Source organism: Heptranchias perlo, chromosome 2, assembly GCF_035084215.1.
Source record: "Heptranchias perlo isolate sHepPer1 chromosome 2, sHepPer1.hap1, whole genome shotgun sequence".
NCBI lineage: Eukaryota > Metazoa > Chordata > Chondrichthyes > Hexanchiformes > Hexanchidae > Heptranchias > Heptranchias perlo.
The window spans coordinates 103593558-103619762 of record NC_090326.1 but is presented as its reverse complement, the minus strand read 5'-3'; the positions used below and the strand labels follow the sequence as shown (position 1 = coordinate 103619762).

The 26205-nt window shown below is 41.2% G+C and overlaps 1 protein-coding gene across 8 annotated transcripts in view; it reads left to right on the top strand.

The window, feature by feature from the left end:
• LOC137341797 (growth factor receptor-bound protein 10-like) overlaps positions 1-21877 on the top strand; it is a 222462-nt gene extending 200585 nt beyond the window's left edge. For 7 of the 8 annotated variants that reach the window (XM_068005323.1, XM_068005332.1, XM_068005309.1 and 4 more), the window contains 8 exons: positions 5086-5196; positions 5992-6090; positions 6422-6499; positions 8692-8808; positions 11864-11930; positions 12042-12129; positions 17335-17428; positions 18956-21877. In XM_068005323.1, coding sequence (XP_067861424.1) covers positions 5086-5196; positions 5992-6090; positions 6422-6499; positions 8692-8808; positions 11864-11930; positions 12042-12129; positions 17335-17428; positions 18956-19102 — 801 coding nt within the window. In that variant the 3' untranslated portion in view covers positions 19103-21877. The other variant, XM_068005340.1, reaches the window with a different exon arrangement.
• Positions 21878-26205: the final 4328 nt, after the last annotated feature.

The window sequence follows — 26205 nt, the reverse complement described above, 5'->3', positions numbered from 1 at the left end:
ATAAAAGCTTATAGATTGTAGGAGCAAGGGAAGACTGAGGGGGTACAGATTTGCACAGTTTTGAGGTACATAACATGGACAGGTCGGAAATGATTCTGACAATTGTATATTAGACCAGAATTGTTCCCAAACTTTTTTTCCTAAAGCCGAGAGCCCTCTTGATTCAATCGATAAATGCAACACATGGTATAGTGCTGGATTGTACTGGTTAAGGTTATAGGTTTAATCATATGTCCGTGATGAGAGATCCGCAGTTCTCCCCTGGTACTGGGCTATGTGATGATCAGTGGAAACCTTTGGCGCATACATTGCATAGAGACCCAGTGCTAGTTGTTTCATTGACCTGTATATGGACCACATTTCTTAACCTCATTGGCTATATTTGGAGAATTTTATTATCTGAAAGTTTGCTGCTAAAACTGGAATTGTGTGCATTAAGCTGTGGCATCTTGCATTACTAATAAGATTGATGTCTTAAGGTAGATTTCCTACTTGCTTTCTGATTGATCTTACATAGTTACATGAAGCCTACAACAAGCCATTCTGCCCAACTGGCCTATGCTGGCATTTATGCTCCACACGAGCCTCTGTCCACCCCTCTTCATCTAACCCTGTCATCATATCCTTCTGTTCCTTTCTCCCTCATGTCCTTATCTAGCAACCCCTTAAATGCATCTATACTATTAGTCTCAACTACTCTTCGTGGTCCCGAGTTCCACATTCTTGCCACTCTTTACCCAAAGAAGATTCTCCTAGATTCCTTTTGGATTAACTAGTGACTGTCTTACATTTATTGCTCCTAGTTTTGGTCTCCCCCACAAGTGGGAACGTCTTCTCTACATCTACCTTATCAAACCCCTTCATAATTTTGAAGATCTCTGCCAGGTCACTCCTCAGCCTTCTCTTTCCTAGAGAAAAGAGACCCAGCCTGTTCAGCCTTTCCTGATGAGAACAAGAACATTAGAAATAGGAGCAGGAGTAGGCCATACAGCCCTCGAGCCTGCTCTGCCATTCAATCAGATCATGGCTGATCTTCAACCTCAACTCCACTTTCCTGCCCAATCCCCATAGCCCTTGATTCCCCTAGAGTCCAAAAATTTATCTGTCTCAGCCTTGAATATACTGAAAGACTCAGCATCCACAGTCCTCTAAGGTAAATAATTCCAAAGATTCACAACCCTCTGAGCGAAGAAATGCTTCCTCATCTCAGTCGACCCCTTATCCTGCGACTGTGCCCTTTAGTTCTAGACTCCAGCCGAGGGAAGCAATCTCTCAGCCTCTACCCTATCAAACCCCCTCATAGTCTTATATGTTTCAATGAGATCATCTCTCATTCTTCTAAACTCCAGAGAGTATAGGCTCATTCTACTCAACCTCGCTACACAGGACAATCCTCTCATCCCAGGAATTAATCTAGTGAACCTTCGTTGCACCGTCTCTATGGTAAGTATATCCTTCCTTAGATAAGGAGACCAAAACTGTACACAGCACTCCAGGTAAGGTCTCACCAAAGCCCTGTATAATTGTAGTAAGACTTGCTTACTCCTGTACTCCAACCCCCTTGCAATAAAGACCAACATGCCATTTGCCTTCCTAATTGTTTGCTATACCTGCATGCTAACATTTTGTGTTTCTTGTACCAGTTCACTCAAGTCTCTCTCAACACCAACATTTAATAGTTTCTCACCATTTAAAAGTATTCCCTTTTTCTATTCTTCCTACCAAAGTGAATAACCTCTTTTTTTTATTCGCTCATGGGATGTGGGCGTCGCTGGCAAGACCAGCATTTATTGCCCATCCCTAATTGCCCTTGAGAAGGTGGTGCTGAGCTGCTGCCTTGAACTGCTGCAGTCCGTGTGATGAAGGTTCTCCCACAGTGCTGTTTGGTAGGAAGTTCCAGGATTTTGACCCTGCGACGATGAAGGAACGGTGATATATTTCCAAGTCAGGATGGTGTGTGACTTGGAGGGGAACGTGCAGGTGGTGGTGCTCCCATGTGCATGCTGCCCTTGTCCTTCTAGATGGTAGAGGTTGCGGGTTTAGAAGGTGCTGTCGAAGAAGCCTTGACGAGTTGCTGCAGTGCATCCTGTGGATGGTACACACTGCAGCCACAGTGCGCCGGTGGTGAAGGGAGTGAATGTTTAGGTTGATGGATGGGGTGCCAATCAAGCGAGCTGCTTTGTCCTGGATGGTGTTGAGCTTCTTGAGTCTTGTTGGAGCTGCACTCATCCAAGCAAGTGGAGTGTATTCCATCACATTCCTGACTCGGGCCTTGTAGATGGTGGAATGGCTTTCCACACACTATACTCCATCTGCCACCTTAATCACTTAATCTGTCTATATCCCTTTGAAGACTCTGTGTCTTCCTCACAGCTTACTTTCCCACCTAGCTTTGTATCGTCAGCAAACTTGGATACATTACACTCGGTCCCCTCATCTAAGTCATTAATATAGATTGTAAATAGCTGAAGCCCAAGCACCGATCCTTGCGGCACCCCACTAGTTACAGCCTGTAAATGACCCATTTATCCCAACACTCTGTTTTATGTCTGTTAACTAATCCTCTATCCATGCTAATATGTTACCCCAACCCCATGAGCCCTTATCTTGCGTAACAACCTTTTATGTGGCACCTTATCGAATGCCTTTTGAAAATCCAAATATGCTGCATCCACTGGTTCCCCTTTAACTAACCTGCATGTTACGTCCTTAAAAAAAAAACTCTTAAGAAATTTGTCAAACACGATTTCCCTTTCTTAAACCATATTGACTCTGCCTAATCATATTATGAAGTTCTAAGTGCCCTGTTACCACTTCCTTAATAATGGATTCCAGCATTTTCCCAACGACTGATGTCAGGCTAACTGGCCTGTCGTTCCCTGTTTTCTCTTCTCCTTTCTTGAATAGTGGGGTTGCGTTTGCTACCTTCCAATCTGCTGGGGCAGTTCTAGAATCTAGGGAATTTTGGAAGATCATAACCAATGCATCCACTATCTCTGCAGCCACCTCTTTTAGAACCCTTGGATGTAGGCCATCAGGTCCAGGGGATTTATCGGCTTTTAGTCCCATTAGTTTCTCAAGTACTTTTTCTCTACTGATAATTACTTTAAGTTCCTCACTCTCATTAGCCCCTTGGTTCCCCACTATTTTTGGTGCTTTTTGTGTAAGTATATCCCCTCAGTTCTGGTATCATCTTTTTTGAACCTTCTTATCCTTGTTATAATATGGAGACCGGAACTATGCACAGTTAGTCTCTACTTACTATGTGTGGTGGCATGTCACATTTTCAGAAGGCACCGATCGGACCTCAGACCGTAAAGCTTATCAGGAAGGAGGTTCCAATGTCTGTCACGACCAATGAATTACTTCTGACGCTACAGTCACTGCTATTATATAGGCATTGGGGCAGCCAATTTATGCGCAGCAAGGTCCCATAAGCAGCACAATGGATAACTCCCTGCTCTTTTTTGAAGGTGCCATGAGATCTTTACATCCACTTAAATCTCCGGAACAGGGGAACAGGCCTTGATTTAAAGTTTAATGCAAAAAGGGGCACCTCCAACAATGTAGAACTTCCTCAGTACTGTGCTAAACTTTCAGCCTCGGTTATGTGCTCAACTTAGAATGGAGTTTGAACCCACAACCTTCTGACTTGGCATAAGTGTTACCAACTGAGCTAAACTGACTCAAAGAAGTTGCCATCCAGGTCTGAGTTTGCACTCACCTGTTCTGCTGATTTCATCTCCCTAATATCAGGCGCAGACCTTGAGATTCATCTCTCCACTCATCCTCTCAACCTTATCTGCTTCTGGCCCAGCCTGACTCTGTGGTCTCCCATCTCTCAATCTGACTCTTCAGTTTGTCCATTTGATCCCAACCGTATTCTACAATCATTCCTCTCACGTCCTGACTCAATAGAGAGCCAGCCCCCTCACCACCCATGAACAGAATTATGGAAAAACTACTGGTGGGAATAAAGTTTATTAGCAAATCGTTGTTACGAGTTCCAGTAATGTGCAATTATTTGTGTTTGTGGGTTTGTTCTAATTCGTACTTTAGCAAGGTCTATTGTGGTATATGCACATTTCCAGAGTTTTCAATAATATTGGGGAAATATCATGCCCTTTTGTATGTTTTAAAAGGAAGTTGATTCTTATATTCGCTATGGTTTCTGTAGTGTTCAGTTCAAATATTATAAATCTTCAGTACTTCGGCTTCACAGCTGAATAACTTGCACAGAAATTAATGTCTAAATAATGTATTCATCAATCAAGATTGAAGAGGCCCCCAAGGTGCTTGTCTTATAGGACCTTAAAGTGTAATGCCAAAAGTATTAATGACTTCCTGTATGAAGTGACGATGTGCGGCCAGAGTCAAATTCGGTGAGAAGTTTCTTAGTTGTATCACCTTCTAACCATCGTTGTTAAGCCTCGCATATGAAAAATTGTTACTAGGTACCAAAGGGCTTCCAGCATCAGCCAGAGGAGGATGGGGTAAGGGGAGGGTAGTTTTCCAAGTAGGGCATTTGTCCTTTTGGGAATGAGGATTACTTTTTATATTTTTAGAAATGCAAGATCTGTGCTATCAACATCAAGGTTTTAAGACAACAGAAAATAAGGCCTTTTCCAGTGACAAATATTAAACTAAATTTCTGAACTTTTGATGGTTCTCCTCAAATGCCACATCAGTTTAATATCACTGGCATTCAAAAGTGTATTTTTTTTAAATAGTTATCATGGCAAACTTCTTTTTGTACGAGCAAAATTTAGTTTGATTCTGAGAAAAAATCATTTCGGTCTCGTAATTCCTTTGTTGGGTACCATACTGCCATCTAGTGGTGCTAATAATTTGATCACTCTTAAATAGTTCCAGTGTGCAACTAGAAAGTTTATGCTTGCTGTAAACATTAACCACTTCATTAGTAATTGAATACTCAAGTCTGAAAGCTGATGGTTTTGTTGCAGAATCACATGACGTTTAAACGTGTGTTTTGTAAGTCACATTCTCAAGAATAAAAATAATTTATATTAATAATGGCAGCAACGTCACAGATTCTAAATGTTTTTCATCTTGTCATTTGCTCAGGAACCAAGACATCTGCAGCTGTTAGCTGACATTGAAGATAATAATGTCTTTTCATCAGTAGCTGGCAAAAAAACATACAGTGCACCAACTGACTATGGTTTTTGTATAAAGGTATTTTTTCTAACCAGGATATTTGTTCAAATACTTCACTGTGCTTTGTTTTACATACAACCCTGCGATTTTGAATTATTTATAAACATCTAATTTTTCCTCCACGCAGAAATGAATCTGTTCACTAAACAAATGTTCCACTAGTACATTCAATCACATCACTTAAGTGTCCATGTCACATGAAATATTCTGGAAGTATTTTTTGACCTGCTTTGGGAAATACAATATGTCTGTCGGGTTGTCTGGTTGCTGGCAATCCTCTGGGTCACATTGTGGGTTTGAACCTCACACTGGGGCTTGAGCTCATAATGTAGTATGACATGACAACACAGTGCTGAGCATTCCATTGTTGGAGGTGCTATCTTTTGGATGAGATATTAAGCCAGTATCCCTTCTGCTTGTTCCAGTGGTTTGGATGGACATTAAAAATTCTACAGCAGTATTTAAAGGAATGGGAGTTCTTTTGGTAGCAGGGCCAGCCATCTTCAGCCACTACTAATTGCTGTCTGTGGAAGTTGCTGGAAGCCAGAATGGCTGCATTTTTGACTAAATCAGTCAATACTTTTAAGTAATTAATTGTGTGAAGCACTTTGGAAGTATTATTGCAAATGCAAATTCTTTTTTATTAAAACACTTTTTAGAAGAGATTCAATTAGTTTTCAATTTGATTTGGACAGTAACAGTTTGTAGACTATTAGTCAGTCACAACTTCAATGTAATATATTAAACTGAAATTTCTAACTTTCTTTAAGAAGTAATAGCATGTATGACTGCAGTTTTCCTTGTTCAATTCAGCCCATAAAGATGAAGAATGAAACAAAGGACCTTCGATTGTTGTGTGCAGAAGATGAACAGAGTAGGACATGTTGGATGACAGCTTTTCGACTCCTCAAGGTATTCCCTTGTTGGTGTAACTGCTCAGTAATGAGATCACCATATCCTTCTTAAAAGTTATTCAATCTAAATTCAGCTATTTTACTTCCTACTTTGGTCATAAATTTACAATTTTTAAACTGATACCAAGTTTAATAAAACCATCTAACTTGGTTATACCATTCTTGTTTGTAACAAAATTTTAGTTTTATAAATGTAGAATTAAAAGTAAACTTCCCAGTTAGGAAATAGATGTGCAATCATAGTGATATCTAAAAGTTTCCTCTTTGTAAGGTGTGCCATTCATGTTTAAAGAATGCAATTAGCAATATATTTTCTTTTTCTTCTGTAGTATGGCATCCTATTGTACCAGAACTATCGGATCCCTCAACAGAGAAAAACATTACTATCCCACTTCTCCACACCAGTAGTAGGTTACCTTTTTAAAAAATGTTTGATTTGTATTCTGTCCCCTCCTGTATTTTTGCTGTTTGTTTCCCATCACTGTGGTATATTGTTGAAGATCATAGAAAGGTTACAGCACGGAAGGAGGCCATTCGGCCCATCAAGTTTGCGCCAGCTCTATGCAAGAGCAATCCAGCTAGTCCCGCTCCCCCGCCCTATCCACGTAGCCCTGCAAGTTTCTTCCTTTCAAGTACGTATCCAGTTCCCGTTTGAAGGCCACGATTGAATCTGCCTCCACCACCTCCTCGGGCAGTGCATTCCAGATCATAACCACTCGCTGTGTGAAAAAAGTCTTTCCTCATTTGGTTCTTTTGCCAACCACCTTAAATCTATGTCCTCTGGTCCTTGACCCTTCTGCCAATGGGAACAGTTTTTCTCTATCTACTCTGTCTAGACCGTTCATGATTTTGAATACCTCTATCAAATCTCCTCGCAACCTTCTCTTTTCCAAGGAGAACAACCCCAGCTTCTCCAGTCTATCTACGTAACTAAAGCCCCTCATCCCTGGAATCATTCTAGTAAATCTCTAAGGCCTTCACATCTTTCCTAAAGTGCGGTGCCTAGAACTGGACACAATATTCCATTTATGGCCGAACCAGTGTTTTATAAAGGTTCATCATGACTTCCTTACTTTTGTACTCTATGCCTCTGTTTATAAAGCCCAGGATCCTGTATGCTTTTTTTAACCACTTTCTCAACCTGCCCTGCCACCTTCAATGATTTATGCACATATACCCCAGATCTCTCTGTTCCTGTACCCCTTTTAGAGTTGTGCCCTCTAGTTTATATGGCCTCTCCTCATTCTTCCTTCCTTTCTACATTTTTCTGCATTAAATTTCATCTGCCACGTGTCCACCCATGCCACCAGCCTGCCTATATTCTCTTGAAGTCTATCACTACCCTCTTCACTGCTTACTACCCTTCTAAGTTTTGTGTCATCTGCAGATTTTGAAATTGTGCCTTGTACATCCAAGTCGTTAATATATATCAAGAAAAGCAGTGGTCCCAGTACCAACCCCTGGGGCACACCATTATACACCTCCCTCCAGTCCAAAAAACAACCATTTACCGCTACTCTGTTTCCTGTCCCTTAGCCAATTCTGTATCCATGTCACTACTGCCCCTTTTAATCCATGGGCCGCAATCTTGATAATAAGTCTACCATGCGGTACTTTATCAAACGCCTTTTGAAAGTCCATATACACCACATCAACTGCATTGCCCTCATCTACCCTCTCTGTTACCTCATCAAAAAACTCTATCAGGTTAGTTAAACATGATTGGCCTTTAACAAATCCGTGCTAGCTTTCCCGAATCAAGCCACACTCGTCCAAGTGACTGTTAACCCTGTCACGGATTGTCGTTTCTAAAAGTTTCCCCACCACTGAGGTTAAACTGGCCTATAGTTGCTGGGTTTATCCGTACACTTTTTTGAACAAGGGAATAAGATTTGCAATTCTCCAGTACTCTGGCACCACCCCTGTATCTACAGATGTTTGGAAGGTTATGGCCAGTATCTCTGTAATTTTCACCCTTACTTCCCTCAGCAACGTAGGATGCATCCCATCTGGACCGGGTGACTTATCTACTTTAAGTACAGCTAGCCTTTCAAGTACCTCTATCAATTTTTAGCCCATCCAGTATCTCAACTATATCTTCCTTTACTGAGACCCTGGCAGCATCATCTTCCTTGGTAAAGACAGATGCAAAGTACTCATTTAGTACCTCGGCCATCCCCTCTGCCTCCATGAGTAGATCTCCTTTATGGTCCCTAATCAGTTCCACCTCTCCTCTTATTACCCGTTTACTGTTTACATGCCTGTAGAAGACTTCTGGATTCCCTTTTATGTTGGCTGCCAGTCTATTCTCATACTCTTTCTTTGCCCCTCTTATTTCCTTTTTCACTTCCCCTCTGAACTTTCTATATTCTGCCTCGTTCTCACTTGTGTTATCAACCTGACATCTGTCATATGCCCCTTTTTTTCTGTGTCACTATCTCTTTTGTCATCCAGGGAGCTCTGGCTTTAGTTGCCCTACCTTTCTGCCTCGTGGGAATGTGCCTAGACTGTACCTGAACCATCTCCCTTTTTAAAAAGGTATTTGCAGTGTTCATTGAAACATTTACTTCGATATTTTGTTTGTCATTAATCTTCTCAGAGAAGCATATCAGAAAATTCCTTGGTAGCTATGGACTTCTCTGGACGCACAGGTCGAGTCATTGAAAATCCTGCAGAGGCCCAAAGTGCAGCTATGGAAGAAGGTCAAACATGGAGGGTAAATAAATTCACAATTTTTTTTCTATTTGGAGTTTTCTGAGATGTTTCAAAAAGTCTGGCTATTTGAAATATCACCAGCTCAACATTGTCTTCATTTGTTGCATTCCATATACTATGAATAACCAGCCAATATAATTGAAAAAAATCGCAAAGATGGTGTAGCCAAAAAAATGTGTAGAATTGAGTGGTTATATCTTTTATACTCTACTATATAAGGTTGCCACCTTTTTTACTTAGCACAGTATTATTTGCTTTCACGAGAATCTTTTTCTCAACACTGTTGCTGCATGTAGGACTATATTACATTCTTTCTAAGACCATATTCGTAAAAAAGTTGTACCTTTCATTGAGAATGTTCTGCAATTTACTGGAAAAGTGTCAAATGATGCTTCTGAAAGCATTGCCATTATGGTGGGGCAAAGAGATAGATGATTTGCAGGAGGCTGGAATCAGATGACCAGGGTTTGTGGGGAGGTCTTGGGCTGAAAGAGGTTTGAGAGATGGGTAGGGGCGAGACAATGGACGGATTTAAACACCAGGATGGTCATTTTAAATTTGAACCAGAACCCGCTGTAGGTCAGCAAGGACAGGGTTGATGGGTATGTGGGACTTGGTGTTGAGAGAGGATACAGGGAGTAGAGTTGGATGAGCTGAGGTTTATGGAGGTTGGAGAATGGGAAGCTGACTAAGAAAGCAGTGGAATAATCAAGTCTGGAGGTGATAAAGGCATGAACGAGAGTTTGTTACATCAAAACTACAGTACAGACAGGCCATTCGGCCCAACTGGTTTATGCTCCACACGAGCCTCCTCCAACTTCATTGAACCCTATCAGCATACCCTTCTATTCCTTTGTCCCTCCTGTGTTTATCTAGCTTCTCCTTAAATGCATCTATGCTCTTTGCCTCAACTACTCCTTGTGGTAGTGTGTTCTACATTCTTTCCACTCTGGATAAAGAAGTTTTTCCTGGATTGCCTATTGCATTTATTAGTGACTATCTTATGTTTATGACCTCTTGTTTTGGATTCCCCCACAAGTGGAATCATTTTCTCTATGTCTAGCCTATCAAACACTTTCATTATCTTGAAGACCTTGATCAGTCTTCTCCTTTCTAGAGAAAAGAGCCCCAGCCTGTTCAGCCTTTCCTGATAGTTGTGTCTTCTCAGTTCTGGTATTATCCTCATGAATCTTTTTTGCACCTTCTCCAATGCCTCTATATCCTTTTTATAATACGGAGACCAGAAATTTGCACAGTAGTCTAACCAAGGTTCCATACAGGTTTCTCTGGTTTTCAATTCTATCCCTGTAGAAATGAACCCCAGTGCTTGGTTTACCTTGTTTATAGCCTTAATAACCTGCGTTGCTACTTTTAGTGATTTGTGTATCTGTACCCCGAGATCCCTTTGCTCCTCTACCCCATTTAGACTCTTAATTTCCAAGCTGTATGTGGCCTCCTCATTCTTCAATAAGATTGGAAGATGTACTTAGGTAGGGGCGGATGAGGAGATGTTACAGGCGCAAGTAGGCGGTCATTGCGACTGAGAGGATGTGGGTCAGACGTTCAACTTGGAGTCGAATGCAACAGCGAAGTTGCGAACAGTCTGATTCAGCCTGAAACGGTGGTTGAAGAGACGATGAAGTCAGTGGTGAGGATACAGAGTTTGTGCCAGGTGCTGAAGCCAATGGCTTCAGTCTTGCTAATGTTTAGCTGGAGAAAATTATGGATCATCCAAAATTGGATGTCTAACTAGCAGTTAGACTAGCAACAGTGGAGGGATGGAGAGGTAGAGCTATGTCTCAGAAGCCTATATGTGGATGATGTCACCAAGGGGCATCATGTGGATGAGAAAAAGGGGTCCAACAACACGTCCTGGGCAACTCTGGAGGTGATGGTATGGGGGTGGGAGAGAAGCCATTGCTAGAGCATCTTTGGCTATGATTATATAAGTAAGCGTGGAATCAAGCAAGGGTAGTTGTATCAGGTTGGGCAATGTAGATGAGGTGTTGGAGGAGGATGATGTGATCAACCATGTCAAAGATTCCAGAGAGATCAATGAGTGACAATGCACCGTGGTCACAGTCACAGATACCAAGTGACACCAATACAAGACACTCCTAGTTCAACTTGGTCATCCAAAACAGGTTTCAGACAAACCTCCTCCTTCATCTGCTGAAACTTTTCCAAGGATTAATAAAACCATCATCAACACCATGAAGAAGTTTTGAAGGGCAATATTGCTAAACTGAGTGGTCCATAAGAGCAATGTTGATAAGGTTACTTCAGTATCAATGCACTGCCTGAACTGGAGTACAGAGTAAGTCCCGAGGTGGTCTACTGGACCGAGCTCTACAGAATCCTTCATCAGCTAGTATCAAACAGTTTACCAAAGAATTCAACCTAACGTTTGCTGCCAAGCATGTTTCCACACCATGTTATTTAAATTACAGTATTCAGCGTATACATCAGACTAGATTGGTGGGCAATCATCTTTATTAGAGTGGGAGAAATTACACTGGTTGCCAGTTACTGTTGACTCAAATTCTAGTGTGGAATTCTTCTGATTTTTATACTCATCACAATACAATGTAATATTTTGATTTTTTTTCTCTCCCGAGGTTTCATCCTTACTTATGGTAGAATCTCTGTGGCACCACTTCCAAGTGCTGTTTCTTGAGTGAGCATGAGAAGTGAGTGGTAGTGAGCCATTCAACCATTGAGGCCTCATCCTCTCCACATATACATGCTTCTAGCAGTGATTCATGGCTAGTGTTTTTTTATTTTTATCACCTTGGGATGCTACGGTCACTTAATTGCCCCACTACCATTCAAGGTTAGTTTGGCAAATTTAGGATTGATGTACTAAGGATCGAACTTGAGACCTTACTGTTCTGTGTGATTCAGTTCCGCATACTTTGCCCACTGAACCAGCTGAAAGGGCTCATAGCCTTTCAATATGATGTATTGAAGTACTGTTAATATTCAAATGTTAAAATAAAGCATTTTGTAATGATACAATGACAGTGATGTTTCTATTCAAATGGTTTTACCTATAGAAACGTAGTCAACGGATGAATACCTTGGGTAGTTCAAGTCCTTTACATCCCCCCACACTCGGTCACAGTAAGTTGCATGTAAATTAAAAATTTCAGTTTATTAACCTATTTATTATTGGAAACCCCACTGAAAGTTTGAAACTTGAAACCTCTGTCACTAATTTGTATAAATATCCAGCTATTCACAGGACTCAACCATGGTTTCACGGACGCATCTCTCGAAAAGAGGCTCATAGTATGATCGAAAAGCAGGGGCCTGTGGATGGGTAAGGAGAAATACAAGGAAAAAATATTTACAGTTGTGCAACCCAAAAGAACTGCATTTGACAATTTGTGTCCATATATTATGTTATCAATAAAAAGCAAACATTTCAGAAAGTTATTGAACATCAGTAATTCTATAGAAACATTTTTTTTGCATAATTTGCACAAACCTATTGAAAATGTAGTTCTTTTATTCTTTAAGCATTCTATTAATTTTTCTTTTTCTAATGGCTTTCAAAGATAGATCTTCCAATCTGTTATCAGTAATGAAAACGCTGATTGGGCGAATGGGAGGCTGTAGTATCGGGAAAGTAGGCCATACACTTGTTCCTCACCTGACTCATATAGCGCATGATCTCATGGCAGTAAAAACAAAAATGGGCACAGATATGCAAACCTTTTCAATGCTCCAAATAGGAACATAAGAAATAGGAACAGGAGTAGGCCATCCGGCCCCTCAAGCCTGCTCTGCCATTCAACAAGATCATGGCTGGTGATCCACCTCAACACCATTTTCCTGCACCATCCCCATATCCCTTGATGTCTTTAATATCTAGAAATCTTTCGATCTCTGTTTTGAATGTACTCAATGACACACCACTCTGGGGTAGAGAATTCCAAAGATTCACCATCCTCTGAGTGAAGAAATTTCTCCTTATCTCAGTCCTAAATGGCCTACCCTTTATTCTGAGACTCTGATCCCTGGTTCTGGACTCCCCAGCCAGGGGAAACATCCTCCTTGCATATACCCTGTTGAGCCCTGTAAGAATTTTGTATGTTTCAATGAGATCACCTCTCATTCTTCTAAACTCTAGAGAATACAGGCCTAGTCTACTCAATCTCTCCTCATACAACAATCCCGCCATCCCAGGAATCAGTCTGGTGAACCTTCGTTGCACTCCCTCTATGGCAAGTATATCCTTCCTTAGGTAAGGAGACCAAAATTGTACACACTATTCCAGGTGCAGTCTCACCAAGGTCCTATATAATTGCAATAAGACGTCTTTACTCATATACTCAAATCTGCTTGTAATAAAGGCCAACAGACCATTTACCTTCCTAATTGCTTGCTGCACCTGTATGTTAGCTTTCAGTGACTCATGTACAAGGACACCCAGGTCCCTTTGAACATCAACATTTCCCAATCTCTGACCATTTAAAAAATACTCTGCATTGCTGTTTTTCCTACCAAAGTGGATAACTTCACATTTTTCCACATTATATTCCATCTTCCATGTTCTTGCCCACTCACTTAGCCTGTCTATATCCCTTTGCATCCTCCTCACAACTCACATTCCCACCTAGTTTTGTATCATCAGCAAACTTGGAAATACTATATTTGGTCCCCTCATCCAAATCATTGATATAGATTGTGAATTGCTGGGGCCCAAGCACCGATCCCTGTGGCACCCCACCAGTCACAGTCTGCCAACCTCAAAAAGTTGAAATGCAAATGAATATATTTATTTATATATAATAGCTATGATCACGGTGCCCCTTCGTTTTCTCTGGGAATGTGCTCCCGGCTTTGCATATTTACCTCAAATGTACACTGGAGGGAATGCACGTCTTAGCCATTAAGTACTGGATTCTGATTATTGTAGTATTTCCTTTTGCAGTTGAGGTTTGTTCTTTAGTTTTGTGGAGTATTTACTGTTGCGTTACTTGTAGCCTTTAATTTAGCTTTTTTTTGCTTATTTATCCCACTCTTTCTCCCTGGTTTTTTCACCTTAATATTGCATCTAGCTGCAACTTTGGTCTCCGCCAAAATTCTTGTGGATCCAACAACTGGCGTGTTAAAACAGGTTCAGCTGATGATGTATCCTGCAGTATAGTCTGACCAAAATTTCCAAAATCATAGCATGTTGTATCTTCATAACTTTGCCATACAAACAGCAGTTACCTTGACGAAGAGGGACAAATTCGCTGAACTGCTACCATTGGCAGAGAACCAGGAGGCTTGAGAAATAGAAGATGAAACTGAGTTGTTGTTAGGAAGTCTAATGTGCCAGTTTCTCAATGTCCATTTATTTACCTAAGTGCCTAAGCTGTCCAATGCACAATGAAACGACCCAGTAAATACTATGTTGACCATTGCCGTCTAAAAAGAAAGTTGCATTTTTATAGCATTTTATCACATCCACAGGCAAATGATGGGACTACGCCGACCAATAAATTTCCTGTAATGGAAGTCATTCTCTACCTCTTCGTGCTGGATCACGAGATGTCAACTACTGATACCCTCATGATACTGTTGTGGTTACCTGGTTCTGCAGGTATCCGGGGACCTGCAGAGGAAGAGATTGCTATCCAGCATTGAACCCTGAATCATGTTTCCCTCAATCCAATCTCCCAGCCTATTCAACCCTTCCATGAGAAACTCCTGTAAATTGGAGCCTCAGGTCTTGATAGCTCCAGTCAGATGATTGAAGAGAAAATGCAACTGGGCTTGACTTTTTTTATTCGTTGAAGGGATGTGGTGTCGCTGGCAAGGCCAGCATTTATTGCCCATCCCTAATTGCCCTTGAGAAGGTGGTGGTGAGCCGCCACCTTGAACCACTGCAGTCCGTGTGGTGAAGGTTCTCCCACAGTGCTGTTAGATAGGGAGTTCCAGGATTTTGACTCAGCAACGATGAAGGAACGGCGATATATTTCCAAATTGGGATGGTGTGTGACTTGGGGAACGTGAAGGTGGTGTTGTTCCCATGTGTCTGCTGCACTTGTCCTTCTAGGTGGTAGAGGTCGCGTGTTTGGGCGGTGCTGTCAAAGAAGCCTTGGTGAGTTGCTGCAGTGCATCCTGTGGATGGTACACACTGCAGCTAAAGTGCGCCGGTGGTGAAGGGAATGAATGTTTAGGGTGGTGGATGGGGTGCCAGTCAAGCGGCTTTGTCTTGGATGGTGTCGAGCTTCTTGAGTGTTGTTGGAGCTGCACTCATCCAGGCAAGTGAAGAGTATTCCATCACACTCCTGACTTGTACCTTGTAAATGTTGGAAAGGCTTTGGGGGGTTATGAAATGAGTGACTCGCCACAGAATACCCAGCCTCTGACCTGCTCTTATAGCCACAGTATTTATGTGGCTGGTCCAGATGACTGTGGAGTTCCCGTGCACTCCATGGTGATCTGCAGTTCTCTAAAACAGTCAGTATGCCATTGCACATATGTTGGTTGTGAGCATCTTCACATTTGCTGAAAGACTTTGCAGTATACTTTGTACATTATCAAATGTTAGTGCAATGTGCTGGTACTTAGATGTATGAGTTTTCTCTATGTGCAGGCCTAATCCCCAACCATAGCAGCTCAGGAAAGCCTCATGTTGTCCCTCTGGCCAGTTGGTTTCTGTTCTTCCACTGCCCCCCTATACTTCCCTCTCTTCATTCTGACTTGCTAAAACCACCTGAGGTGGTGCCTGCATGAGGTGGAGTGAGTAATCTGGACTGCTGTGAAGTGCTAGCTTTTAATTGTCATTCTGGACTGAGCCATCATTTTGGGAAACTCCTATAGAAACAGAAGAGGAACATGTATTGGAGTCGTAGCAGTAAAAAAAAAAATTCCTTCCAACAGCAGTGAAGGTGTGCCATACTGCTTTTGTGCAGTGTATGACTGTTGTTGAGTAGGTGGAGGAAGATGAATGAGAACACAATTCTAGCTGTAGTTTCCAAGCACTCCCTGCCTCACTTTCTTATAACCTCCAGCCCCAGTGATTTCGAAGTCAGTGTCCTCTAATCAATTGTAAACAATTTTACAACACCAAGTTATAGTCCAACGTTGGACTATAACTTGGTGTTGTAAAATTGTTTACAATTGTTAACCCCAGTCCATCACCGGCATCTCCACATCCTCTAATCAAGTGAGGGGACAGTAGTTGGGATGTCCCCTCCCAATATGCATTTGTTTCAGTCTTCATTTTTAACTGTTTCCTATAAGCAGATGCAAACAGTGTGGATCCTGGAATTTGGAAGAGCAGAGACAGTGTCACCCAAGCGCCCAGCCTAAATGCCATCTTGTCCATGAAAATGCAGCATGCAAGTAGTTTGTGTCGGCAGCTTGCTTTTGGAACACAACTTGCAAGATTTATGTGTGACATTAGAAGCTGATGAAGTGTGAGAACACTACAGGTTGCCTGAGTGCTGGACATGCTACCTCAGTGATACTTCACTTAAGTTGAGAGTAAACTCATCGTGGCATGTATCCTATGGCCATGTACTTCGAGTAGGCATTGGTATTAACCTAATTCTGTCATGGGGTTAAAAATGAGTTTCACTTAACAGAAGAGACAATGATTTAGCTTTTTTTAAACTTATTTGCAATCAGTCATTTGTCTGAACAAAGTGCCCACAGGAGGGGCCAAGCTATTAAATTTAAATGCAAGCATTTTATGAGGCTGGTTTGAGTATATATTTTTGGCAGCTGTTTTGGAGTTCAACAGATAGTTATTAAATTTGCTTTATCACAATAATTTTTTCAAAGGTAAATCTCAGCCCATCTGGTTCAAATTCAAGAGTCTGTCTGAAACCTTCAGAGAAATATAGTGAGGCAAGAGAGCCTTTCGTGGGTGGTGAGGAAAAAAATAATTAACTGTTCACTTGTTCTTTTATCACAATTGTTTGGCAGTTGCAGTCTAAGTCATGTGTTATTCTTCCGCCTACTGAAGTCGATGAAGATCACCGAAGGGCACTTGATAAAATCAGTAAGCCGAAATAAAGTGAAGAGGATTCTCTTTTGATCACTGGGCATGCTATAAATTTTCCTAGATATCTGAGCAAGTGAAAGCATACCATGAAACATAGAGGGCAAGGGTTCACCTTCATGAATGGTTTGAGATGCTGAACCCAAAAATATTTGGAGTTTTTAAAAAAAAAATTTTAAAAATAACAAAATTCAACTGACTCATTCTAAGTAGTCTAACCATGACAATATTCCTGAACCCTGCGTACTTCTTCCTCGTTTACCCCCACAACCTACAGGCATGAGAAACTGCATTCAATTACTTGACCACCTCTACCAAGATATTTTGGACATGTGCCTTAGATTTGAGGGTGTTCCTTAGCTCAGAAGGGACAGCATCATCAAATGGGACATTTGTTGCCCTGTCTTCTGCCCTCCATTGTTCACTGGGCAAATTTCTGTTTTGTTTTTCAGTGCTGGTTATAGTAAAATTGTACCTACAATTTTAACAGTAGTTATGATTTTGATTTTGTTCATGCAGGTTATTTCTTTTGAGAGATAGTCAGAGTAACCCAAAGACATTTGTGCTAACATTGTACTGTCAGCAGAAGATCAGGCACTTCCAGATATTACCAGTAAGTTCTTGATTGTATTTCTAAATGTTATGGATTATGCTATCTTCTTTTATAAGCCATAAATAATTCATAAGTTAGACCTTTACTGGCAAATGCTTTGGGTAGTTCTGATCAATAACGCTAATATAAAATTCCAGCTATTTGTAACTGTGACAAGTACTGTAGGTGTATTAACTAATGATGAGGTGCCTACTCAACTCCTAACAAAGGAAAATCCCCCAGGGCACCAAGTAACATTTATCATCACAACATTCCTCAGAAAAAGATAATCATAGTACAATTTGTTTAATATGGTCAGTTTTTGCTGCTTTAAGTTTACTATTTGATCTCCCCTGGAATTGCATACAGGCAGTCAAGACCAAGGGTAATTTCTAGGTCAAGCAAGGTTAGAGGGCGGGGAGATAATTGAACCAATGTGAAGGGGTATGAGGGAGGAAAGAGGGGAGAGAAGAAATGGGGGGGAAGGGAAGTAGAGAGGATAAGGGAGAGGAGATGAGGGGGAAAGAAATGGGGAGATTATGAGAAGGGACAGGAGGAGATAAATGAGGGTAGAAGATGGGAGGGTAGAGAGGGTGAGGATGAAGGGGAACTTGGGGCAGGGTGAAGCAGGGAGAAAATTAAGGATGCGGCGAGGGACTGGGGATGGGAGAGAAGGGTGGGGAGTGCAGGTGGGGGTATGGTATGGAGGGGAGTATAGGGGATGGGAGAGAAGGGAATGAATGGGAGGGGAGAATTGGGGAAGGGATGGAAGTGGAAAGATGGTGGAGGTGAGATGAGGGGAAAGGAAAGGTGAGCCAGTGGAAAGGGAGGGGGGGTGGGGAAGAAAAGGGAGGTGCAGGAGGGAGGGGGTGACAGTGCATTTTGCATCATTGATGGGGTATGGGCCTGTGAGCTAATTTTATCAGGGATGGGGGTTCCAGCGATGTGATTTTTAGCATCACCAAGGAGGGGCTCAATTGTACTTTGAGCCTTGTTGATTGTTTGGGAGTGCCTGCTTTCAATTTCTGGTGGGGGGGTGTGATCTGACACATTCTACTTTAGCCTGGGGAGGGGGGACAGTCTTGAGGCGATTAAATGCTCTTTAGTTCCTGTGCTATTGGAGAATGAGAGATCGACTGAATTGAGGACCTGTGCTGACTATTAAATATTGTGGTGTTTTGGTTCATTATCTTTAGGGAATCAGTTGCAACTTCTGAGACATACCACATTTAATGCTAAATCTATATTGAATCATACTGACAAAGTTGACCTTATTTTATGTGTTATGATATCTGATCATATTACTGAATGAAGAGTGTTCAAGTGTAGTGGAATACTAAAATGTTCAATAAGAGTCTATAGTTTAGTTAACAAATGTCTTCTGTAAATTGGATTCAGTGGTCTCTTGTAACAAATAAAATGTACCTGTCTAATCTTGTACATAAATCACAATGGTTATATTTGTGTGGTGCCAGTTTTAATCATTTATGGTTTCTACAATATTTATTGCATGTTATACTTTCTCATTCATTTGACTTTCTTTCTTAGTGTGAAGATAATGGACAGCTTGTCTTCAGTCTGGATGATGGCAATACCAGATTTACTGATCTTATCCAGCTTGTTGAATTTTATCAACTGAACCGAGGAATCCTTCCTTGCAAACTAAAGCATTACTGTGCCCAGATTTCCTTATGACCGTTGATCTTTGTTTACTGATTTGATTTAACTATAACAGACTGGAATTGGTACCTGATTCTCTACATCAACTCTGGAGTCTTTTGGAGAAAAAGAACTGCATTCTTCAACAGAATCGTGACATCCAATAAAAGCATAAATTAAAGACTAAATAAATTAAGACTAACTTCTTTTCACAAGATATGTGGTGATACAGAAGAAAAGATGGACTGAGCAATGAAGTATTTGCAAGTTTCAATAGTCACTTTGTACAATCAATTGAAAAAATCTTCAAGATGAACCACAAATACATAATGTTTATTACAACAACAAAAAATGACCATTACACCTGCTCTGGAGTAATCTTCATACTGTATTTGAATTGAAGAGAAGTAACTTTGTATTTTTAAATGGACAGCTAATTTGCTCATTCAAAGAAAGGAAAATAGACATTACCTTATTGCTGAAGAGACATTTAATTTTCTACAGCACTTAATGTTTCTTTTAATTCCTGAATGCAGCGTATTGTCAGTAATGTTCAAGTGTAGACATCATGAATGAAAAGCACAAATCGTATGACTGCTTTTGGAAACTAACGTACAGCCAGTTGCAATGTCCACATTCTCATCATTCACTGTCCAAAGTTAGATAGAGAACGGGTAGAGCAAGAATGCAGATCCAGTACATTTTACTGCTGTGAACTAATGTGTTTAAATCTAGTTTTGAATCTATGATGCATTAAAGTTAAATAATTTTTAAGTACTTTCAGGAGTTTACTGAAATGGTGACATATTTAATAACTGGATCTAGACACTAGGGGGTAAGTTTTACTTTGGGCGCAGGTGGAAAACTGGCAGTTGCTAATTGGCCGCCCGTTATACACCCTTCATTGACTTCATTGGAAAGGAAAATCAGATGGAGTGTAATATGGGTGGCCGATCGGCAACCGCCAGTTCACTAATGCCCAGAGTGAACATTTGTTCCAACACTCCTGGACTACTTGTGCAGATCTTTGACAAGTATCTAATAAGTAGCCTGACTATTCGGGCTTAATCTTGTCTTTCGAGAATTTGCTCCACAGCACTAGATACCGTTTCCACTCTGCTGAGATTTGACCAAATGTTTAACTACAAAGTGGATTTGTTTAACTACAAAGTGGATTTGGTTTACGACAGTGTTTTGTCTGCTAGGGAGTTATGTTGTCTAGTCCTGATGATCATGATCATTCATGTTGTACAGGTTAGTGACTTTTTGTCATTAGCTCACAGCAATAAAACCTTATTATTTAGATTGCACACAAGCACTATAAAGCAGATGATTTCAAAATGTACTAAACCCATTTTTAAAATAGGGATGTTGTGATATTTGATAAGATATTTACAAACTCATAGATTTCAGATAATACAGCACTGTAAAAGTACCAAATTGGTTTTCAAATGCAATTCTAATGAAACAACTATTAAGACAGCCCTGTTTTAAGAGAATGTGTAGAAGTAGAACACTATAGTTTGCAAATTACAATTTCAGTTAGTATTTGTTCTATTGATTTTCCTTCAAAACCTGTCATCTTATTGAAGGTGAGGTTTTGATTTGAGTTTGAGCATTGTATACTTGCCTTCATTACAAGTAAATGGTTTTCATGTTTTTTCTGCTGTGTTGTATCTGTCGCAAAGTGCCCCCATCTAAGAAAAGGTTGCCTAATGTACCTCCACACAAGAATATACATGCGCGCTTCTGTAATAATTTGCATAAACTGCTCCACACTCCAATGCTGGCCTGAAGGACAGAAAAGTCTGAAGTCTTGGGGCATTTGAATTGAACAACATATCACTAGGTCCAAAAAAGATATTCCAGAAGTTTTCTGATGAATATTTTTGAAACAGGGTTCCAGATACATTATCTGTAAATGTATTTAGCCAGAATTTTTAAAATCAGTATTGCATCTTTTTTGCATATTTATGAATGTAAATTATATTTAAATTTAGAGGCGGAAAAGGTGTTTAGGATGCCTTATGTGTGGTGTCTGATGGTTTGAACACTCAATAATTACTCACCAATTAGTCTTATCCATTAGTTCAGCAGATAATATGCATATACTATTAATTATATTCTTATTATCAGCTTGACTGAGTTCCTCTACTGAAATTCTGGCAGGGTCTTCAATTTGACTGGGCCCAAAGGGTTCAGCCGGCTGTCAATACGGAAGCCAATGACTGATATTTTATTTTTGTATTTGTGATATGAATGTACAGTAAAAGGGGACTCTCAGGGTTGATGAAGCCTGTTGATTTTTTTTCTTGGCCTGTGAAGAAAAAAAATCACGCTGTAGCATATCATATTTGACTTAAGAAGGATATACCAAACATTTTTGGTTATTAACATCTACATTGACTTGCGTGTCTACATTTAACAGCAAGCTAATTACCCCATCAAACTGAAAATAGGTTATGTGCTTCAATTTGTATGGGTCTTTTCCTCATTTTTTCTGCATGAAGATATAACTGACAATTTGACCAATCAATGCACCTTTTCCAGTGGTAGGATTTGCTTATCACAGATTAAATTTGATACAATGCAAAAACTGATGACTATGAAATAGAATACAGCAAACCTTTTTTCAGGGAATGCTTGAAGGTATTAACTTTTTAAATGAAAATCTGTATTCATAATATGCTTTGCTTCTTGATGTAAATAGCTGTAAGGCTTGTGAACTTAACTGTAACACTTCAGGTATTTTTGTATAAATAAGGGACTGATATATTCTGTTTATTAGAAATAAACATTAATGCAAACTTACTCATTTACAACTTCTTAGTTCAGATCTTCAGACACTTTTGATCTCCATTAATTTAATTTTGTTTCCTTTGTGCAAGTGACCCATTTGTTGGAGGATCATCAGCTACTGGGTGGCTCCAGCAGGGGGAAAAGAAACATGATGGACCTCTCATTTCCAGAGATCATTTTTCTACCAATTTTCTCTCCTATCCCCCTCTGCCTGAAGTTGTCTCCTTGTTGGATTATTTTTCTGTGGACACTGGATAGTCTTATGTTCTTATGCAAGCTAAGGCAGTAAATGTTGGCAGGCCAACATGCTTATGGGGAATATCATGTCTGAGCTGAGTCATGTCTTGACCTGACATCCATGCTAATGCACTTTCCTACAGCAGTTTCTGAATAAAGAACAGGAAATTGAGCTGCTCTTTCTTCCTTAATAGAGTTGCAAAGGTAATTGTAGCATTCTTTCTTATACCCCGGCTGAGATTAGTTTACTCAGCACAAAGGGAATTGAAGTGGGAGTTTCTGGTCTGTCTGACTTAATACACCATGTTGTGCTGTTGACTAACAAAATGTTTTTAAAGTCAAACTATAGCACTTATTCCACATGCCTGGAGAAAGTAGCATTTGTAACTGAAGGATTTTTAAATTGTCAGAATGACAAATGGGAGAATTTTTGTTACTGTCTAAAATGTTTGCAATTATTAATTTTATGTTTCGACCTTCTGTGTTTTTCTTTAACATTTTCTCTGTTTTCTCCATCTATTGTGCTTCTTCTTTGAAAGCAACTGTGACTGTACATAGGAAAATTTGCTGTAGAATAATAGCGATAATAAGTTAGAATTGCAGAAGATTGGATTTCAACTCAGTACTTGGCAGTATATAATGTATTTTCAGGTTCTTTCTTGGGGAGGGGAAAGAGGCAGAGATATATTATGAAGAAGAGAGTAGTTATTACATTTTTTTATAAACAGCAATGACAGGGTAGGTTCGTTTTTATATTTTGTTTTCAGGGACTTAACTCCTGGACCTAAGATAAATAAGAAGCAAAAAGTACTCCAAAGTGGGACGTCACCAAGGAAGAGGTAAGTGATTGGTGAGTATTTTCCTGCTGAATTTGTCTAAGGTTAGAGTTTGTGGATTCTAGGGTCTCTGTTGTGTCGTGGGGGACTGCTGTTCAGCAAGGGCCCTTGAGTATACCTTTTAATTGAAGTGAAATTGGTGGGATTCATTTAATTTGAATTAATTAGTTAAAGGGTAAGTCATGTCAGGACAGCCCAGCCTCGTGTTATGCTCTTCCTGCTCTATGTGGGAAATCAGGGACCCTTCCGGTGTCCCTGACGACCATGTGTGCGGGAAATGTATCCAGCTGCAGCTACTGACAAACCGCATTGCGGCACTGGAGCTGCGGATGGATTCATTATGGAGCATTCGCGATGCTGAAAACGTCGTGGATAGCACGTTTAGTGAGATGGTCACACCGCAGGTAAAGGTTGTACAGGCAGGAAGTAAGTGGGTGACCTCCAGGCAGAGTAAGAGGAGCAGGCAGGCAGTGCAGGGGTCCTCTGTGGCCGTCCCCCTCTCAAACAAATATACCGCTTTGGATATTGTTGAGGGGGATGACTTATCAGGGGAAGGCAGCAGCAGCCAACTTCCTGGCACCAGGGGTAGCTCTGCTGCACAGGCTGGGAGGAAAAAGAGTGGAAGAGCTATAGTGGTAGGGGATTCTATCGTAAGGGGAACAGACAGGCGTTTCTGTGGCCGTAAATGTGACTCCAGGATGGTTTGTTGCCTCCCTGGTGCCAGGGTCATGGATGTCACTGAGCGGCTTCAGGGCATTCTCAAGGGGGAGGGTGAGCAGGCAGAGGTCGTGGTCCACATTGGGACCAACGACATAGGTAGGAAGGGAGATGAGGTCCTGCATCAAGAATTTAGGGAGCTAGGTAGCAGATTAACGAGCAGGACCTCAAAGGTTGTAATCTCTGGATTACTCCCAGTGCCACGGGCTGGTGAGTATAGAAATAGGAGGATAGAACAGATGAATGCGTGGCTAAAGAGTTGGTGCAGGAGGGAGGGTTTCAGTTTCCTGGATCACTGGGCCTGCTTCTGGGGAAGGTGGGACTTGTACAAGTCGGACGGGTTGCATCTGAACCAGAGCGGGACAAATATCCTTGCGGGGAGGTTTGCTAGCACTGTTGGGGGGGGTTTAAACTAACTTGGCAGGGAGATGGGATACAGAGTGGAGCTACAATAGGGGGTGATGTGCAGCCAAATATTGAGAAAAAAACAAGTCAGCTTGGAAGACAGGGCAAATATGTAAGAGCAAGGCTGGATGGCATCTATTTTAATGCAAGGAGACTTGCAAATAAGGTGGATGAACTGAAGGTGTTGATAAACACATGGGAGTATGATATTGTTGCTGTCACAGAGACATGGTTGAGGGAGGGGCAAGACTGGCAGCTCAATATTCCGGGGTACAGAATCTTCAGGTGAGACAGAGGGGGAGGTATAAGAGGAGGGGGGGTCGCAATATTAATTAAAGAATCAATTACTGCCATATGGAGGGATGATATATTAGCAGGTTCCTCAAATGAGGCCATATGGGTGGAGCTTAAAAACAAAAAGGGGGCAAGCACTTTGATGGGAGTGTACTATAGGCCCCCAAACAGTCAGGGGGAGATAGAGGAACAGATATGTAGGCAAATCTCAGAAAATTGTGCAAATAATAGGGTAATAATAGTGGGGGATTTCAACTTTCCCAATATTAACTGGGATACTCAAGAGTGTAAAAGGCTTAGAGGGTACAAAATTCTTAACGTGCATCCAAGAGAGCTTTTTGAGCCAGCATGTAGAAAGTCCTACAAGAGAGGGGACGGTACTGGAACTAATTCTAGGGAATGTGGCCGGCCAAGTGGAAGAAGTGCTAATAGGTGAGCACTTTGGTGACAGTGACCATAATTCAGTGAGATTTAAGGTGGTCATGGAAAAGGACAGGGAGGGGCCGGAAATAAAGGTTCTAAATTGGGGGAAGGCCAATTTTAATAGGATAAGGCAGGATCTGGCCAAAATGGACTGGGATCAGCTGCTTGTAGGAAAATCCGCATCGGAGCAATGGGAGTCTTTCAGAAGGGAGATTGAGACCATACAATGGCAACATGTTCCCATAAAGGTCAAGGGTGGTTCCAAGAACTCCAGGGAACCTTGGATGTCAGGGGATATACGAGAATGGATTAGGAAAAAAAGGAGGGCTTTTGGCAGATACAAAATGCTAAGGACGGAGGAAGCCCCAGAGGAGTACAAAAAGTGCAGGGGGATACTTAAAAAGGAAATTAGGAGATCAAGGAAGGGCCATGAAAAAACACTGGCGAGCAAAATAAAGGAAAATCCTAAGATGTTTTATAAGTATATTAAGGGTAAGAGGATAACTCGGGAAAAAATAGGGCCCATTAGGGACAAAAATGGCAATGTGTGTGTGGAGCCGGAAGATGTAGGAGGGGTTCTAAATGAATTTTTTGCATCTGTTTTCACTATGGAGAAGGACGACGTAGACATAGAAATACAACAGGGGGACTGTGATATACTCGAACATATTAACATCGAGCGGGAGGAGGTATTGGCGGTTTTAGCAGGCCTAAAAATGGATAAATCCCCAGGCCCGGACGAAATGTATCCCAGGCTACTGTGTGAGGCAAAGGAGGAGATTGCGGGGGCTCTGACACATATATTCAGAACCTCTCTGGCCACAGGGGATGTGCCAGAGGACTGGAGAACCGCTAATGTAATACCATTATTCAAGAAGGGGAGTAGGGAAAAACCGGGGAACTACAGGCCAGTGAGCCTAACATCAGTGGTAGGAAAATTATTGGAAAAAATTCTGAAGGACAAAATTAGTCTCCACTTGGAGAAGCAAGGATTAATCAGGGATAGTCAATATGGCTTTGTCAAGGGAAGATCATGTCTGACTAATTTGATTGAATTTTTTGAGGGGGTGACTAGGCGTGTGGATGAGGGTAACGCAGTGGATGTGGTATACATGGATTTCAGTAAGGCCTTCGATAAAGTCCCCCACAGGAGACTGGTCAAGAAGGTACGAGCCCATGGAATCCAGGGTGCCTTGGCACTTTGGATACAAAACTGGCTTAGTGGCAGAAGGCAGAGGGTGATGGTCGAAGGTTGTTTTTGTGACTGGAAGCCTGTGGCCAGTGGAGTACCACAGGGATCTGTGCTGGGGCCCTTGCTGTTTGTGGTCTACATTAACGACTTGGATATGAAAGTAAAAGGTATGATCAGTAAGTTCGCTGATGATACAAAAATTGGTAGGGTGGTAAATAGCGAGGAGGATAGCCTCA